Source organism: Lonchura striata, chromosome Z, assembly GCF_050655825.1.
Source record: "Lonchura striata isolate lonStrDom1 chromosome Z, ASM5065582v1, whole genome shotgun sequence".
Classification (NCBI taxonomy): Eukaryota; Metazoa; Chordata; class Aves; order Passeriformes; family Estrildidae; genus Lonchura; species Lonchura striata.
This window is the reverse complement of record NC_140740.1, coordinates 10,495,450-10,513,314: the sequence shown is the minus strand read 5'-3', so window position 1 is coordinate 10,513,314 and position 17,865 is coordinate 10,495,450. Positions and strand designations below refer to the sequence as shown.

The 17,865-nt window shown below is 36.5% G+C and overlaps 2 protein-coding genes across 20 annotated transcripts in view; both read left to right on the top strand.

The window, feature by feature from the left end:
* The window catches only part of PPIP5K2 (diphosphoinositol pentakisphosphate kinase 2), a 47,467-nt gene extending 42,788 nt beyond the window's left edge, over positions 1-4,679 (top strand). For 12 of the 19 annotated variants that reach the window (XM_085566872.1, XM_085566865.1, XM_085566858.1 and 9 more), the window contains 3 exons: positions 642-773; positions 2,297-2,425; positions 3,049-4,679. In XM_085566872.1, coding sequence (XP_085422998.1) covers positions 642-773; positions 2,297-2,425; positions 3,049-3,152 — 365 coding nt within the window. In that variant the 3' untranslated portion in view covers positions 3,153-4,679. The remainder of the gene's footprint in view (positions 1-641; positions 774-2,296; positions 2,426-3,048) is intronic. The other 7 variants (XM_085566868.1, XM_085566875.1, XM_085566873.1 and 4 more) reach the window with 1 other exon arrangement.
* A 6,705-nt stretch (positions 4,680-11,384) lies between these two features.
* Positions 11,385-15,985, top strand: MACIR (macrophage immunometabolism regulator). The gene is given in 3 exon segments (XM_021543998.4): positions 11,385-11,493; positions 15,205-15,322; positions 15,325-15,985. Coding segments are annotated over 2 exon segments (621 nt in total). The 5' UTR covers positions 11,385-11,493; positions 15,205-15,231; the 3' UTR covers positions 15,855-15,985.
* Positions 15,986-17,865: the final 1,880 nt, after the last annotated feature.

Genomic DNA, 17,865 nt, shown 5'->3' with positions numbered 1-17,865 from the left:
TCAATACTGTTTTTAAATGCATAAAGGTAGGTGTATATCTGTCTGTAAAACCATGTAACCTCAAGGTATAAAAATGCTAACAGTGGTTTTCCTTTGATATTAAAGGCAACAGTTTGTTTTCACAGAATACTGAAGATGATAGAACATGAATTCTTCAAATTTATTTCTTGGAAGATACAGCATTTTTAGCTCTTGTCTGCTTAACAAAATAGCTATCCTACTTTCTTGCATGAATGAGTTACCTATTTAATCTTGTGCCAGATATCAGAATGAGTAGGAGAAATACTACCTTTTTCTGACCTTTTTTTTTTTTAGTGGTCTGCTAAGTTTGTCTTAAAGGGAAATTATCTTTAATGAATTGATTTGGGAGTATGGTTTGGCACAGTTGTCATGTTGGAATAATTGATGTGTACACATGTACTTCATGTGTACACGGGACTTGTATCCCATATATTTTATCTTTAGCTGGAAACTGGTTCATCTTGTTCCAACTCCTGTAATATTTAATTTCCATGATTTCAAGAGAGACTTATGCCTGCACATGCTCATGTAACTAAGCATTTTTTATCGTGCATTAATGCAGTACCTTAAATCTTGTCTTATGTTTGGAAATCTCTTTTTTTATTATTTTTTTCTTTTAGGTTTTGAACTGTATTCGATGGTGCCTTCTATTTGCCCTTTGGAAACCCTACACAATTCCTTGTCTCTGAAGCAGGTGGATGAATTTCTGGCTTCTGTTGCTGCTCCATCAAGGGAAAATCTACAGGAGACATGTACTGGTTATAGTTTATAATTATGTTAATTTTTAATTCTTAACTGTTGTCTAGTTAATCTTTGCAGTGTTTGCAGCTAAAGTAAACTGCTTTTGAAGAAAATTAAAATGTACATAAACCATAATTTTACTTTTTGCACTATCCTTTTGTGGGTATGGACATTTATAAATAATTGAAGTAACATCTCTGTTGGCTGAGGTAGTAAATGAAGGATTTAATGAAATTATAGTTAGTTTATTTCCTTTATTATTACATTGACTTCTCTGTACTGTCCACACTCAGCTCAGTTACAGGTAATGCTTTCCAGTGAGCATGCAGTATTGCCAGCTTTATATTGCAATGTTCTACTGGCAGTAGCCTCAGCAGAATAGTGTTGCATTTACATTTAAAATGTCATTATTTCCTGTTTCTTTCAGTATTGCTTGGGGTTTCACGTGTAGAGTGCTTTGCATTTACTTAGTTTGTAGCAGTTTGTGCTGTGTGTTTAAAGTTTAGGTGATCTTGAAAGGAAATACAGCTGAATTCTATCCATGTGCATGTGTCTGGGGAAATGATTTCCCATTGTTTTTCTACTGTGAATTTGGAAATGGTTTCAGTTAGGTCAGATTTATCACATAATAGAATGTGTCAGGTGATTGAAAATCATTCTTCCTAAGGCAGTGTCTAAAGACTTACGCTTTGATCAGGAAACTTGTACTGTTTCCTGATCAAAGTACTGATACAACAGTAGTCTACCTGTTTGGACTTAATCCTTCTTTCTACTACAGGATTTTTCATTTTCCCCCATTATTTTGTACAGTTTAGATTTTAATCAGCAACTTATTTGATAGGGTAGGCCTCCTATATTTGAGAAGGAATATAAGCAATTTAAGAAAATTGATGTTACTGAAAAAGAGCTCTGAAAGGCTTGTAAGTATATGAAAATTCTCAGCTACTTAAAATGTCTTTTTATACTGGTTAGAAAGTTTGTGTGTCTCCAAAATCAGTTCAGAATTGAGAATATACAAGATGAAGAAATACTGAAAACCAGAATGTCCTAGCATACGGTTGTCACCTTTCTACCAAGGAGTGATTGGAAAATAGACCTAATACAATTAAAGTCATAGATGTTTAATTCTCCAGCTTTCCTGTACTATTTGGATGTTGCCTAGAGATTAATGCATTGTGTCGACTTTTTATAGACATATTGGATTTAAAGCCTATTCAGGTGCAATCTTCATAACCTATGAGAAATAGCACAAATGCTTTTGCAAGTCTTCAGGCAAGGCACCTGCTAATTCTGCCTTAACATCATAAACTTATGCTGTTACTTTCCGTGGTAAAAGAGAGATTTTAAGATTTGTCTTTCATACTGTAAAGTTTTGACACTAGAGTAAAAAATTGGTAGCTGAACAGGTGGTTCTATAAATGTGGTATCTATTTTGCTGGGTGGACACACAGTCCTGTGGCTACAGTTTTTGACATTTGGTTTAGGTCAGAATATTTTTATTATTAATGGTTCTTTTTTCCCCTCATCATTTCAGCTTCTCCAACTTACATGATGCCCCATTCAGGAAGAAAAATTTCTTTAAATACATTTACCCCTGCGAAAATTCAACCGACTCCACTTGAAACTTTGCCTGAAAGGCTAGTGATGGAGAAACTAACCTTATGTAAGTAAATTCTGTCAAAGGCAGAATGACTAACTTGATTCTTTCCAGCAGTATAATTCTTCCTTACATATTATGTGACTTCGTAAGGCAGCTTTTTCTTAAAATTCCCTACATAAGTAGAATCATTTTATGGGTCAGTGAGAGCTCAATAGCATTGCACAAATAGCTTTAACAGTAAAACTGTATTAATAGTTATTTTCCCTTATCCTTTGAATTGTTTTGTTTTCTATGGCCTGACGTTCATGAGCTTTTATTTTGAATTATGACAGCTATCTCCAAGTAAGACAAAGTAAATTTATTTCTTTAAATGGTTGAATTTCTAAGATGTTTTCTGAACACCTAATGTAGAGCTCTGTGACTGTTCTAACTAAAGCTTTCAATAACATGATGATGAATTCAATCATTAGCATGTTCAGTCTGCACTGTTGGCCCGCTCAAGAGCTGTCAGCTCTTGAATGGTTGTGCTTTTTAGAGACCAGATTTCACTTGGATTTCTAATTTCATTAGATAGTGCAGCTTATTTGTTTCTGTGCTAGATAACATGTATATTTCTTGCATTTGATGATTTTTAGCATGGATATTAAGTGTAAAACCTAATACATCTTTTCTCTCAATCTGTACAGCTACTCTTGGACATCCTGTTAATGCATCTAATATTAAACCATCTCTTGAAGAGGCCTCACTAGATGCAGAACTTTGTGGTGAAGCTCTTTCTGAGAAGAAATGATCAGACAAAACTGGAAACAACTTCTTAAACGGTTCTTTAGTGTGCGTTCAAGCAAATAATTGAGATGTCAAAAGCCACTTCTGTCTGCATCTGCAATTCATAGTGCACTTAAAAATCTTTATACATGGTTAACTAGTGTGCACAGTATTCAGGTCAAGCGTCTTTTCTCATTTTCTAAAACATAGTATACTTATCAGTTTTATGAGCATCACAGGTTTTAATGGAAAAGCTGCACATGAACCTTTTCTGTGTCTTCAAATATCTACTGTAAACATGCACAAAAAGAAGATGGTACGTAATACAGTGGCTCTGTTGTTGTCACTATAATGAAATCATTTTCTGTTGTCTTCATAAACTTCTATTTTCAGGAGTTTATAATCTCCCTGTGAATTTCTTCTGTGTGCTAAAACAGGATATGCATCTTGACTTTTTTTTTAATTTAACTACATTTCCAAAGAGATCTCTTTTCAGTGGTTTTGGAGATAAGCAGATATTTCTGCATTTTAATTATATTATATATATGCTGCAATAATTAGGCATGATGGAGTGAGTTCATGTATCAGCACTTTTGATTACTCTTTTTTTTCCTGTGTTTACATCAGATCTGTAACATTCAAATCTACCTTCTCTTTTATTGTTTAATACACATGCTTGTATACAGAGAGAGACTGTGGACTACCAGAACTCATACTATTCCAAATACTCAGGATTCATCATGGCCTGGGAATTTTCATACCTCCCTGCTTCCAATCTGCTGGTTGACAGCAAAAAAACCCCCCACAAAATGAAAAAAAGCCCAAAAAATTCCCACACAAACCAACCAAAAAAACACCAACAAACCAACAAAAAACCAAACCAAACAACAAAAAAGGAAAAATAGTTAAACATTTTATGAGATGTAAGAAGCATTTCTAAATTGGTGGAACATGGAGTTATGGTGTTGTCTAGAATTATTATCCAATCTAAGTAGTTTTTGTAATGTTTTTCTGTGGCATGAAAAATTACAGGGTTATGAGTACCCCAAATGTATGAAAATATAGACCCCTTCTTTAAGTTCAAGTGGCCACGTAGTAAGAATGGACTTTATAACTGCAAGTTAGGAAATTCATTTCATGTTTCAGCTGCAGAAGACAGCTTATGAGTAAAATACTTAAGTAGGGCTCTTACTTGTCTCCAGAGCCAGTGCAAGTTGCACTAGTTACATTCACTGGTTACTAGTTACATTCACTTTGTCACAGGGACTTTTTTCAGTGTTTACCATATATGAAATGGCTTCAGCAGATGATTAACAGTGCTGATTAAATACCAAAAATATGAAGGGTTTCACAGCTATGTATTTCAAGCATTTCATTTTCCATAGTGTTACTGTGTTACTTAGAATGTTGGTCTTGCATACAACTGAATGTACCCTTGTTTACCGTTTAAAAAGAGAACCTAAAAATTTAAGTATATGTATCATTCCAGTCAACCAAAGCTGTGGCATAACTTTTTTTACGTGCTTCTAAATAAAAGCAAGGTCACTAGCAACTTCTCTCTATTGTATTTTCTTTTAAAAACACTGTGAAGTATAGTGAGTAGCTGACAAAGTCATCTCAGTGGAAAACAATTTACATATAAGCCAATAATTTACAAATAAGCCAGAACTACTCTTGGTGGTAAGGATGTGTGGTGGCATAAAAGAAACAACAGTAACATTTTATACTGAAATCACTCCTGAAAAAGATAAGTGGTAGTCACACATTCCACAATGCTTTGTTGTGTTCCAGAATGGTAACGTCAAATACAGGACCACAGTGAGTGCTCTTCTACTTGCTTTTGAGACTGACAATAGGACACAATGTGAACTGCACGGATTTGAACCAATTTTTAATTCAGTTTTTTAATGCAATAGCACTTTCTCTCACAATTAAATTTTTTGAACTATACATCCTATTCCAACCAGATTTGGCAGAGGTCAAAGAATATGTTAACAGAAAATGAGTGGTCAAAATATGACTGTGACTCGCAAAATATAATCATCTTGCAATGTAGTTTAATTATTTAGCTTGGCATTTCTTCACAAATAAAGCATCATTACAAAAAATAACAAACCACAAAAATGTGTGTGAAAACTTCTAAAATTAATTTAAATCTGGTTTTATGTTTCTTTATCATAATCAATAAATTTCAGTTATGCAATTATCCTAGCACACAGAGGCTGTTAAGGGAAAGCAGATGTGCTTCTAAAGTTCAGTTTTATAGAAATCCGTATAAACGAGCCTAGGGAGGTATGCATACAATAAATAATTATACATATTTTCATATAATAATATTTTAAAAATAATGATCATACATGGAACAACAGGAGCAAAACCAGTTCAAAGGATAACGGCAGAAGACACGTAACAAAGATTTTTAAAAGCTGTTTCAGTGCAATAGAGAAATGGCGGAATGTAGGGATTTAAGATTACTATATGTCATCTAACACAGAAAGAAGCTCTGTTCCTATATTTTTCCTGCATTTTTTCTTAATCAGTTTACAGCAACTGTATTTTTACAATCCCATAAGTAACTTGCTAAAGAAAAGAATCGCAAAAAACTTTTGTAGAAAGTCAATTCTGCAAGAAGCAGTACAAGAAAAGAAGTGTACTTTCTAGTTTCTTTCTAAATAGAGGTTTTCATTTTGCCTGCTTTTTTGAGAACAAATTTTATTTTTTAAATGCTAATGTTTTTATTAGCCTTAGAAACAACTTGTGCTCTGAAATACAGAAACTGGTGTAACACCAAAGCAGTCCAGAGTATATTACTGTGAAGAACAGATGTTGAATAAAAAAAATAGGCCAAATATTTTATCTATAAAAAAGAGAATGTGTGAGCATACGAATGGCATCATATGTGTGCCGAGGAGGAGGAGAATGTACTAAATACAGCGAACATCCACATCATAAAAGGTAGAAGCTACTGTAGAAAAGACGTTACAGGAAGCTTAAATTCTTCATTGATACAAAACCAATTCTAAAGTGGACTTGCTTTAAAAAAAATATAAACAGACTTGACTGAAAAATTGTCACTGTGCCACACAATGCACAAACCTAATATATAGAAATAGACTTCTAATCCAGAGTTCTGAAAACTAGAATTTACAGATCTCCATCCAGTTCAAAGACATAAGTCACTGACAAGAGAAGACAAGGTAATTGGGTGACATGCATTTTGCAACAGATCCAGAATAGTCCTAATATAATGGCAGTGTATTTGCTTCCAACAAAGCTTTTTGGGTCTGAGTGCACCTGTCTTTCTAGAGCTCCTATTTCATCTCCCAGAAAAAGGAATAACTGCTTCTTTATTTAATAAAATTATTACTTGTTATATACTAATAGAAGTACTAAAAATTTGTGAATCTTTTAAAATCTAAGTCCATTCAGACTTCCTGTCTTATTTGTTTTCAGACTATTGATAGCTTTTTCATTTCTCTTTTGGGTGACGGCTGGGAATCTATTATACTTAAATTATTTTATGTAAAACTTCCATAATTTATTTTAAAAGGCTACTCTGGAAAGCATTCTAAACTGTAGGAATTTAATCTGTCTATAGATATTTTTAAAGAGCACTCGCACAGAACATATAGAGGTACAAATACTGAAAAGTAGAAAGGAAAATAAAGGAGAAACTCCAACCAAGAGAATTCAAAAGATGGAAATGACATTGGATTTGAAATAGAATGGAATGAAAAAAGCAGAAACTTGGAGGTTCTTGCCTTTTCTAGCTTCAATATTAGTTATGAGTATGTAAATATGGACTAAAAGTCTGTGCAGTTCTAGGCCACAAAAATTAAGAGCAATGCTAACGCACCTGAATACATCTAGAAGAAGACAACCAAGCAAGTAGAAGGTTTGGAAGGTCTGTCCTGCAAGGAATGGTGGGGTTTGGAGAGAAGGAGGCTGAGGGGCAACATCACTGCTGTGTTCAGCTCCCCGAGGAGGGGAAGTGGGGAAGAACGTGCTGAGCTCTTCTCCTTGCAATTCAGCAACAGGGTTTGTGGGAATGGTTAAAGCTGCATCATGGGAGGTTCTGACTGGACATTAGGAAGCATTTTTTTTTCTGAGAGGATGGTCAAATCCTGGCACAGGCTTTCTAGAGAGGTGGTTGATACCCTGAGCCTGTCAGTGCCTCAAGAACAGGCATATGAATAAACTCAATTGTTGCAGTGTGGTAGGGTGGTGGAAATGCTGCAGCCTTCTTTGAAACGTCTCCTTCAGAAGCTGCTCAGAGTAATGCTGTGAGAACAGCCATTTCAAGTCCATACACACACAAACATCACAAATAGCTCAGTGGAGGAAAGACAGGAAGGGTCTTTGCTGTTACATTGCGCTCAGGACATGCCTTTTCCCCATTGCTCGGGACCCCTGTGACTCTGATCAGATAACCCTGGACCCCTCCTTCTTGCCTTGACAGGGCTGGCAGGGAGCCAAGAAGCCCTCCCTGTCCAAAGCCTAGATAAACCCCTGATATTTCTTGTTTGTTCTCTTTTGCCCTGCTCTTTGGACATCACAGAATAAAGAGAGCTGGACAACATACATCGGGGTAAGAGCCTCTTTTGGAAATCTTAGCCTATCTCCTGATATTCCTCCCCTCAAAGCCTCAGATCTCTGGGTCAGCCTGATAATTTAGGGGCTGAGAGGGGGGATATATTCCAGCGAGGGCTTATTGCATCCAGCACACCAAAGGGACCAGACACAAAAGATGAAACCATGTGGTCTGCACGATTTAAGTAAGGGGTCAGTGACCTGAGGGCACAGTGGGGGCAAAGGGCAGGGTAAAGGGCAGAAACCTGCAGGGGGGATGAGGGATGAATAATTGGGGTGGGCAGTGTCAACTGGCCGGCGGGGGAGGCAGTCTGATGGAGATTGGCAGTAGTGCTGCAGAGCATCCTGAGTTAGGTCCTCTCTGTCAGTTTAGGTGGGGAAAACTCTATGATACAGTCTTGCAGAGCAAGCCCTGGGGATTTCCCTGGGGGGGAGGAGTCAGAAGATTCCACAGAGTCCTTCATAACGGACTTTAAATTTGGTCAGCCCTGACGTGGTCAGGCAGCTAAATTAGATGATCACTGTAGGTCCCTTCCAACTGTTCTGTTCTAGTCTAGTCTAGTCTATTCTTTCTGTTATTAATTACCATACATTTTAAACTCAACATAGACTATGTATTCAATCCAAAATCAATAAAGTTAAACAAGAACCATAGGAGTACACGGTAACTTAGGATGGAGACGGCTTCAGGAAGACTGTGGTCCAATGTCTAGCTCAAATGAGGGTCATGTGTGGGACCAAACAATGTACTTAATCCAGCTTGCACTTGAGAGCCTTGGAGGATGGAGGCTGCACCAATCCTGCGAGCAACCAGGGCCACTCATAAACATGTCTTCATCACTTCTCTTGCGCCTTAACAATGTACAGTTTGATTTTGGTAAACTTACTTACATTCAATTAACAGCCTACAGCAAAACTGGCAAATATTTTCTGTTGCCTCTCCCTATATATGTGCACACTAAGTGCAGATTTTGATAAAGACTGGTACTTCCATTTCCCAGTAACTTTTAGATCTCAAGGTGTAGGACAGAGTGTGTCTTTTCACGTTGAATAGTTCTGTTTATTGCTTCAAGATGCTCTGAATCAGAGCTGGTACTAACTGAAGATCTGCAAAATGCACAAAGCTCTAAACCCATCACTTTTTTCATGTTCTTTCCTGTGTTTGTGTTCATCAGACAAAATTCACCTTGCTGAAATAGCTGTTATTTTAGCTGAAATCATCTTAATTAAGTAAAAAAGTCAATTTGGCCAAATAAGCAAATCAAGGGATGCTTTTCACACTTATCAAACTTATTTTTTTTAAATTGTTATATAAAAAATTAAGATGGCATTTAAAAAATAATATGCTGTAAAATTTTCTTTAGGTTTTAAATAAATTTTCACTGTATTCACTGGTCTCCTAAGTTTTTAACTTAGCCAAATAATCATTTAAGAAAATATTAAACTTTTGAATTTGGATGGCAAAAGTTGCAAGTTGTATGGCAATATGTAATATTTTTTTCTTTGCACCCCCCCACCCCTGCCTCCCAATATAATGTTCTTCTGCCACATCAGCTATACCCTCCTCAGAGCTGCTTTTCTCTTCCTGTCCCCTCTCAAATTAGTGCCTTGTTTTTTATCCTGAATGTGGTTCTGGATTTCCAACAAAATTTGTGTTTTCAAAATAATGGTTACAATCTTCAAAAGGGAAAGAAAAGTGAGTATTTAATAAAAATGTTTGTATCATTTGGCTTGGTGATTAAATCCATGTACAAAGAGCCAAAGAAACACAAGTAAATATTCTATAAATTGCTCAGCTTTCAGCTGTTGAATTTAACAACTTCACTAATGTTCAAAACACCATAGCAGTTTCCAATGTTCAAATATAGAATATAGGAATAGCGAGAAAAATAAGCCTTTTGATAAAAGGACTCTGGGGATAATAAATCAGGAAGAGGATAATAGAAACTGAGCTGTTTTCCTTGTATTTTACCTTTAATATTGTGTTTACTTACGAATTGTCTTGTATTGTCATTCTAATTGACTGTCATTGATGTGGGAAGCTACTGATGAGCACAGACAGTCTAAGATGTTGGTAATTCATGTTCTGGCCAGGATGATGCAGAGAAAATAGCTTGTAGTGGTCTTTTTCCCTCTGTGCTGCAGTAGGGCTAAAGAGTGTTAATCAGATCGTGTGTGGGAAAACAAAGCCCAAGTTTTCTAAAGTATCTTTATTTTCCATGTAAAACCTTGGATGCCTTGATAAACATTGCAAAAAAAGCAGTGAAATATAGTAGTTTATCTTGATAAAATCTTAACAGCATGATTGCATTGAAAACACAAAATTTTGAAAATTATGGGGATTTAGGAAACTGTAGGTTTATTTTCAAATATTTGATTTGGAATTTGAATACTAGCTTTAAGAGAAGTCTTTGGGATCTGCCTTTCTTTTGGTGCCCAGGAATTTATAGTTTTGCACCATTTGCACCATGTTAATTCTGTCATTGTGATAAATGTTAATAAATTATACAGTTAATTAAATACAGGTAATTAAATACTAAAATATTTGACTGCTGTCGGCCCTCTCCTCCTTGGAACTCCATTTCCGAGTCTGACTGAAAACTCAGTTGACAGTGAGAGCAGGAAGTTGTTGGGAGGAAGTTTGTTGGAAGAAAGTTGTGATATACTAACTGACAAGATCTTACAGCCTCATTTATACCTTGGGACAACATAGGAAGATGGGATTTCCCACTCAGGCCAGTATTGCAGGTGTCAACATAACCAAAGGGGTTAGTGTACTGCAAGCAACATGGAGCATCATAATGCCCCTGAACTACACTCCAGGTTACTTACCCTGCTGCTTGACCAGATACATTCCCCATGTTCCATGCTAAACTTCCCAAGTTAGTTCTTAGAGTGCTTTTGTGATCTTGCAAATCCTATGACCCTTAAGGACTTGCAGAGCCTGTAATTCAAATTCCTTATAAAAACATTGGATTTTATTTCTCTGTTCTTTTTTCTAGCTGAGGATTCCAAGGAACACAAATTCCAGGAGCGTTTGGGTGCACAGTGGTTAGTCTGGATGCATTTGGAATGCCAACACCCTTCAGTGCAATTCAAGATCCAGAGCACCTGCAAGTTTCTTGGAAGGACCATTGGGACTAGAGGGAGACTAGAACATGGCCTTTGTATGGGGGGTCATCCACGCCTTCCCAGTCAGACTAAAACTTCAGCTGTGTGTTTAACAACGAGTCTTTAAAGACTCAGTTTCAGAAACAAAACCTAACTTAAGTCCATCCCTAGGGGCTTAAGAGCTGTGCGGTAGAGCTCGTAACTATGACTAAAGCCGAAAAACAGGACTATGACATCAAAATTTTTCTTCCCCTTTCCCTTTACTTTACTTGCAAAAGCCAAGTTTTTAAGGTTTGCCGCAGCAATAGCATCTTTGTGCAATAGAGAAATTATCTAACTGGTTGTTAGCAAAACCTGTTACTAAAGGTTTGTTATCTAGTCAGCGTTCGAACTTTGTAGGCTGCTTGGAAATACTTCAGGAGTGGGCGGTATTCCCATTTCCCACGATGCGAAATGGGAATGGAAGAGACGGAACGCTTGCTTGCCCCATTCTTACAGCTGCATTACGACAGAGAACGGAACGCGGCACTAAGGGCGACTGAGGCAGGCTGAGGACAGAAGGGGGAAGGCAGCGAGGCTGCCGCCGGGGAGGGAGGCGGATCTCAGAGCCTTAATATTTACTGTATGGCTCGTGAAGATCATTGACTGACCTTGTGCACTCAAAGGTATATTAAAATTCTTACTTCAGAGTACTAAACTTGCTAAGCTGCTTTGGCTCGTTCGCAGGCATGTTTTTCTGCACATTTACTGGAAAAGTGTCTTTGAGCAGCTGCAGTGCTGTTTTGAGTGGTATGCAGAATGTAGGAAAGCAATCTCGTATCTTAATTCTCTGTATGTCTTACTTAAATGCCGGTTTATATATAGTTTGCCTAGCATAAATGTATTCTTTATTACAGAGAAAATAAGAAATGATGAGCACTAACAAATGCTTCTTATGAACATGTCTTTGTTACTGTATCTCTAGAATGGGCCAGGATGTCATACATGTGTGCTTGCATAGCTGCATGCAGAAATGAATCGATGTCAGAAAGCTGCTCCTCCCACCACCCTCCTTCTGTTGGTATGTTATGAACCATATTCCAGCTAACAGGGTGTGCTTGCTTCAGTTGCCTCTTTTCCCTCTGGAGGAAGAGCATTTGTTAGGATAATGAAGATAGAGGAGCATGGTTCTCACAGTGGCTTTGAAGCAGAGGGAAATGAGGCAGTGGCACTGCAGTCACTGAACTTAGGCTCTGTGTAAGACATTACAGTGTAGCTTTATGTACAGTCTCTTTTTTGATCAGCCTTATGCTGCTGGCTTGGCCACCAGCAATGTATAATTATTTGCAGATGTGGTATGATATTGCAAAGTCAGCTGAGTCAGAAATGAGTGTTCGGAGAGGAAAATTTCTGTTCACACTAGTTGTAAGTTTAGTAGAAATTTACTGTGACTGCATCTACTGTTGGGCTTTTATAATGGTTACTTTATACGTGCATTACACTTGTTTTAAAGCAGTGTTTAAGTGAGGGAAGGAGCATTTGAGAAGCAGGCAAACAACAAAACTTTAAAGCCTTTATGTACATTACTCTAGTGAGCTTGAGAAAGGGACCATTATCAATGTGGATGGTATAAGTGAACAAGAAACTGATGCCTTAAGTTTTAGGTTTCATATTTTCCAGATTCTGCACTGCATTAGTATATAACTCTGAACTTCACATAAAGTGTTAGCAAGTTATTTTCACAGTTTACTTAGATAAAACAATCCTTTTCTAGCCTGAGAACCAAGGACACCATTGCAGTTTCAGGCCCAAAAAGTATAAACAACAGCGAATTGAGGAGAGCAAACTCGGAGGATGGTAACCTGAAGCTGTTATTGGACAATTAACCCCAATATGTAAATGGACCAAAACTTATAAAAGCGTGAAACCTCATGACCAGTTGTTCATCTTGGGTATAGCCATGGCTGGGCTCTTGTACTACTCAAGATGTATCCTTTGAAGGCCTTTTCAGTAAGTACCTACTTTATTCCTTTATCACTAGCATCTGTTCTAGGTAGCCTCTCAAGGCATCAAAATCTTTCCACCAAATATCTAAATATCTGCTGCAGATTGTAGCAAGGTAAGACAAAGAACAAGTGACTTAAAGTCACTTTTTTTCCATGAAAAAAACTGTAAACCTAAATTGCATTGATTGAACATATTTTTTATAATATTTGTGAGTAATTCTATTTTTAAAGTTTCTTTCCTTGAATAGCTGTTCCTAGTCAAAGGCTAGGTATTGCACAATTTAGGCTGATCATTTCAAAATAATGTCACCAGAGCTGCACTGACTTGGAAGTATAGAATACTACCCAACCTTAATTTCTTTTCTAGTATTCTAGCACAAAAACAGTGGAGACCCATAGTCCCATTAGAACTTTGTTTTTTAAAGAAAAGAAGTTAGTATTATTTGGTGAAAACTGGAATACTTTAAGCACTCTCCTTTTGTTTATTTGTTTGTTTCTGTCTTTTATTTTTAAAAGGCAGTTTAGTTTTTTGTTGACATCTCAGGTTGTTTAGTGTCTTCCCAAGTGGGCTAACCTGAAAATAAGAAAAACTTCGAAAATTCAGCTTAGATTTCAGTTGATGAAAAGGTGGGAGATCAAAAATACGGAGAAATAAAAATGAAATTATAAGGAAAACATTATTTTACTTACTAATCCAATAAAGAATAAAAATTATTTGTGTTACAATATGCACCAGCTACTTTGTGTATATCTCACTGTTTCATTTTTTTATGAGTCAGCATAGTAAATAACCAACTTTATGCTGGCCAGGAGCATCATTTCACTGACCAAGTGAAGGGGAAGTATTCATCTGTGATTCAATCCAACAAGGAAGTCTCCTTGTCCATGTGAAAGGCTCTAAATATTTTAGAGAACTTAGTGTCTGTTAAATACTTCCATCTGCTATTGCTTGGCAGAGAGATGTTAAATGGCCTTCTTTCCCGCCATTTTATTTCACTTCTGCTTGCTAAGTCTGCTCATACAAAATTCATTAGTCTGGTCAGACTCTTAACATTCCTTGTGTCTCCTTTCTTTGTAAATTGTATGCTTTGTCATGCTGATCTGGTCTGAGGTAGTCACTGGTGTTGCTAGCTGTAGTCTCTCAGTAGTGCACTTATGGTCTTCAAAGTTAAGAGGTAATTTTCCAGATCATAATAGTTTTCTGATTATAACACTCAATAATAACAAGAATTTAAAAACTGGTTCCTGCTACTTGGAGCAGGAGCATATGAGTAGAAATTGATGCAATCATCTTTTCAAAAAGAACACTTTGTAAATCCTTGTTTTATATAAGCCATGTGGTATTTATTGCCTGGTATCCTGGGTAGCTGAATGGCCTAATTTTTTACCTGTTGACAAGAACACCCCCCCCCCCTCCCCCATATACACACAGACTTTACTAGTTGTTTTGTAGCTGTTGTTTTACACTACATTCTGAAGTTACTGCTCTGGCTTTATTAAGTCCATAATATCAATTCTATATTAGAGGTGGTAATAGCTTGCAGTGAGCACTTTTGTTTGTAAAGGTACCAAATAATGTATTTGGAATAGTTGTGAGGGAAGGGTAAAATAGTCTGTTTCATAGAGAAATAGGAAAAAAACCAAATAAATATTGCTTTTTCTTAAGATGCTTATAAGAATGTAATGTAAGGTTCATTAAACATAGTACACTTCATTAGAAATACATTAGAATCCTATTAGAATAAAAGAGTGTGTGTTTGATTAATTGTGAATAAGATGATAGGTGAATTTTCTTGGGGAGTGGGTGAGGATTGGTGATGACCAAATCAGGCAGGTGTGGTATGGCTAGGATACCATTCTTTGAATTTAAAGCAAACTGTGTGCACATCTGGAAGATGGAAGCATTGCAGTGCACCCACATCAGTTCTGGTCCATGATAATATCTAAATGAGCTCGTACTTTTTAGTCGTGTGTTTTGAAAGCTTTGTTTAATAGTATTGTCAGCAGACAAATCACAAAATAAAGATGGGGGAAGGTGCTGTGGATCTGCTAATGGATGTAGATGCTACAAGAAGTGAGAGACTACAAAGAACCAAATGCATCAAAAGGCTAAAAAAATGGCCCAGAAAGTTGTTCTATTTTTGTGTGTGATAGTATTCAAGTATGTTTTTAGCTGTTTAGAATTATCAGTATCTTTATGGTATCTTTTATTAAAAAAAACCCACCCAAGATAATTGACAGACATTGGTGATAGGTCTGTGACACCACGCGGAGCTAAGACCAGGCTGAATAGGGGAGTACTGGTTATGAATTCTGTGTCATGAAAAATATCTTTTCTGTAATCCTCTCTCAGTATCTTGTGTTGCATTTTCTAATCAAGTTCTGATTTAGTTTTAGGAGCAAAGCTGTGTGTTTAAAATGGAAGCTGATGTGAATGGAGAGTCCAGAACTGCCCTCTCCACCCTCTCTGTGCCTCTTGCAGAGGTGAGTTCTGCAGCCAGGATGGAAGCAGAAAGCCACGCTGTTCCAGCACCCCCTGCTCACCATTGAGGCAGACAGTTGCAGGATACCAGATCCTTCGCATGGATTCTAACTACCTGGTTGGCTTCACAACTGGAGAGGAGCTGATAAAATTAGCCCGTAAGTGTATTGGGAGTGAAGAGAATAAAGGAGAATGTGGTCCTAACCTGGGGTCCAAACATCTTGATTCAGGACTTTCACGTTCCTCACGTTTGTACAAAACTAGAAGTAGGTACTACCAGCCATATGAGATCCCAGCAGTAACTGGAAGGAGGAGGAGACAGATGCCCAGCTCAGGGGATAAATACAATAAAGCTTTACAATATGAACCTTACAAGGCATTTCATGGTCCCCTGCCTCTTTTCCTTTTGAAAGGTAAAAGGGCTCATTCAAAATCCCTAGACTACCTCAATTTAGACAAAATGAACATTAAGGAACCTGCTGACACTGAAGTGCTACAATACCAGCTCCAACACCTTACTCTTAGAGGGGATCATATGTTTTCAAGGAACAGCACATGAGCTACCATCTCAAATTTAGAAATGGTTTCTGATCTTTTGTCTGTTGCTGCAGAAATCCACTGTTGTGCTGTGTACATGGTTGTCCACACTGTAGGTAGTTTTATCATCTCAAATGTTACCAGGAAGTAATTTATTTGAATACAGTCTTGGCAATGCAGTGTTCTACAAATGCTTGGAGAGAGAAATCTTTTCTGATCAAGCAGCTTCTGATGCAGATTTGACTGCAACTAGTGGATATTTCTTTGGACGCATTTTAACAAAAAAAAAAATCTTTTGATTTTTGAGATTTTTTTTTTTTCTGTACTGCTTCTGTTTACACAACAGTAATTCAACACTGAAAAATTTGTGATACCTGCTTGGTTGTTGCTAATTTTGGCTTGATATTAGAAACTGCTCTTGGATAAGTACCCAAGGAGGTTTTTTGGGTTTACTTTTTGTTTCTGTAGTAAAATGTATATGTTTTACTTACAGCATGGACAGGAAAGTGAGCTTGACTGGATGAATCACTTGCTGTTTAAACAATCCAATTCATACATTTTGAGACTGCACTTGTACTGATGATGTGGGTGAGATTCGTTCATAAAATAAACATTTGCTACTTGAATCCTATTAAATTATTTTTTTAGTTTCTGCATGGAAGTAATTGTTTTGTCCATTTTATTCTATAAAACACGTTCAGAATAAATCTTTAAGTTATTAAAAGCAAATCTTTCAGGAAGTAAAGTTTTGAGGGTTTTTTTGAGTTTTTTGGATTTTTTTTGTTAGATTTTGTTTTTGCGTTGTCTAGAGACAGAAAATGGAATATCTATTAGTATGTTGGTAATATTTTTGATTTTAATTTGTGATTTTCATTTAATCTGTAGTAGAAGAAGGTGTCAACTTCATAGCTTTGGAAATTTTGTTGACTTGAAGCAGTGAACACAAGCTCTGGAGGGCAGATTCTTTTCTTGACAAGAGTACAACTGAAACATTTCTTGTCAGTGTTGCAAGGATGATCTTGAATTTTGCAGCAGGATAATGCACTGGGTTACTTTTGTTAATTTTTATCAAAATATCCTATCAAATGCAGATTTGACAACTGTATCCTTAGATGAGTTTAGAATATTTTAATTGGTTTTATTTTAGTTTAAAAATAAAAAATAGTTTTCATACTGTATTTTTCTAAGATGCAGTCTTGTACTGAAGCAATGCATAACTTGATTTTGCCTGATAACCTCTGGAAAAGTTAAAAATAATTTCATTTTGCTTTGAAACATAAATTATTTGATCAGTTGTTTCTGATAGAGTCAGGTTTTTTTTGTTTGTTTATCACTCAGAATTACTGGAAAGCACTACTTAGTGCATGTACTCTGAGAAATGAAGAGGTCTTATGCTGTCACTCCATAGTTTAAATGAATGCAGCCCTCCAGTGAGCATGTTGTAGTTTGGTTATCTTTTTTAGGTTTACTAGAAAATACAAAAAAACCACAGAAAACAATGTGTATTTTTCAAAGTTAACTACACTGGTTAAATTTAATGTATTGAGCAATGATCTTGAAAGTAAGGTCTTCCTATAAATTTTTAGTTTGAGAAACAGAATATGGTTAGATGCCAAAGAGTTAGGGGGTTTATTTAAGGAATAAACACTACTGTTCATTGAAATATCAAATTAAATTGTACTTCTGGCTGAAAAATAAAAAGGGTATTATAAACAGGTGTTGTTGTGAATTCATTTGCTGTGTAGAAAGAAAAAAGGACATTTAAAAAAATACAATGTTAGACCAGGGAACATTTAACAACAACTTGAAAGTTGGGGTCCCAGATTTCTGTGAAATAGATGCCTAGCTCTGTTCCTTGGTTTCAGGAAAAGATCCATGCATTTATCTTTTATGTATCTTTCTAATGTCCACTGCTATAATTGTATGGCTACTGAGAGGCTGGTTGATGGCTATCTAGCTGAGTTCAGACATAAAAAATGTGTTGATATTTTGTCTTTGGTGATTTGTTTGTCAGTGTGCTCAGACACAGTCAT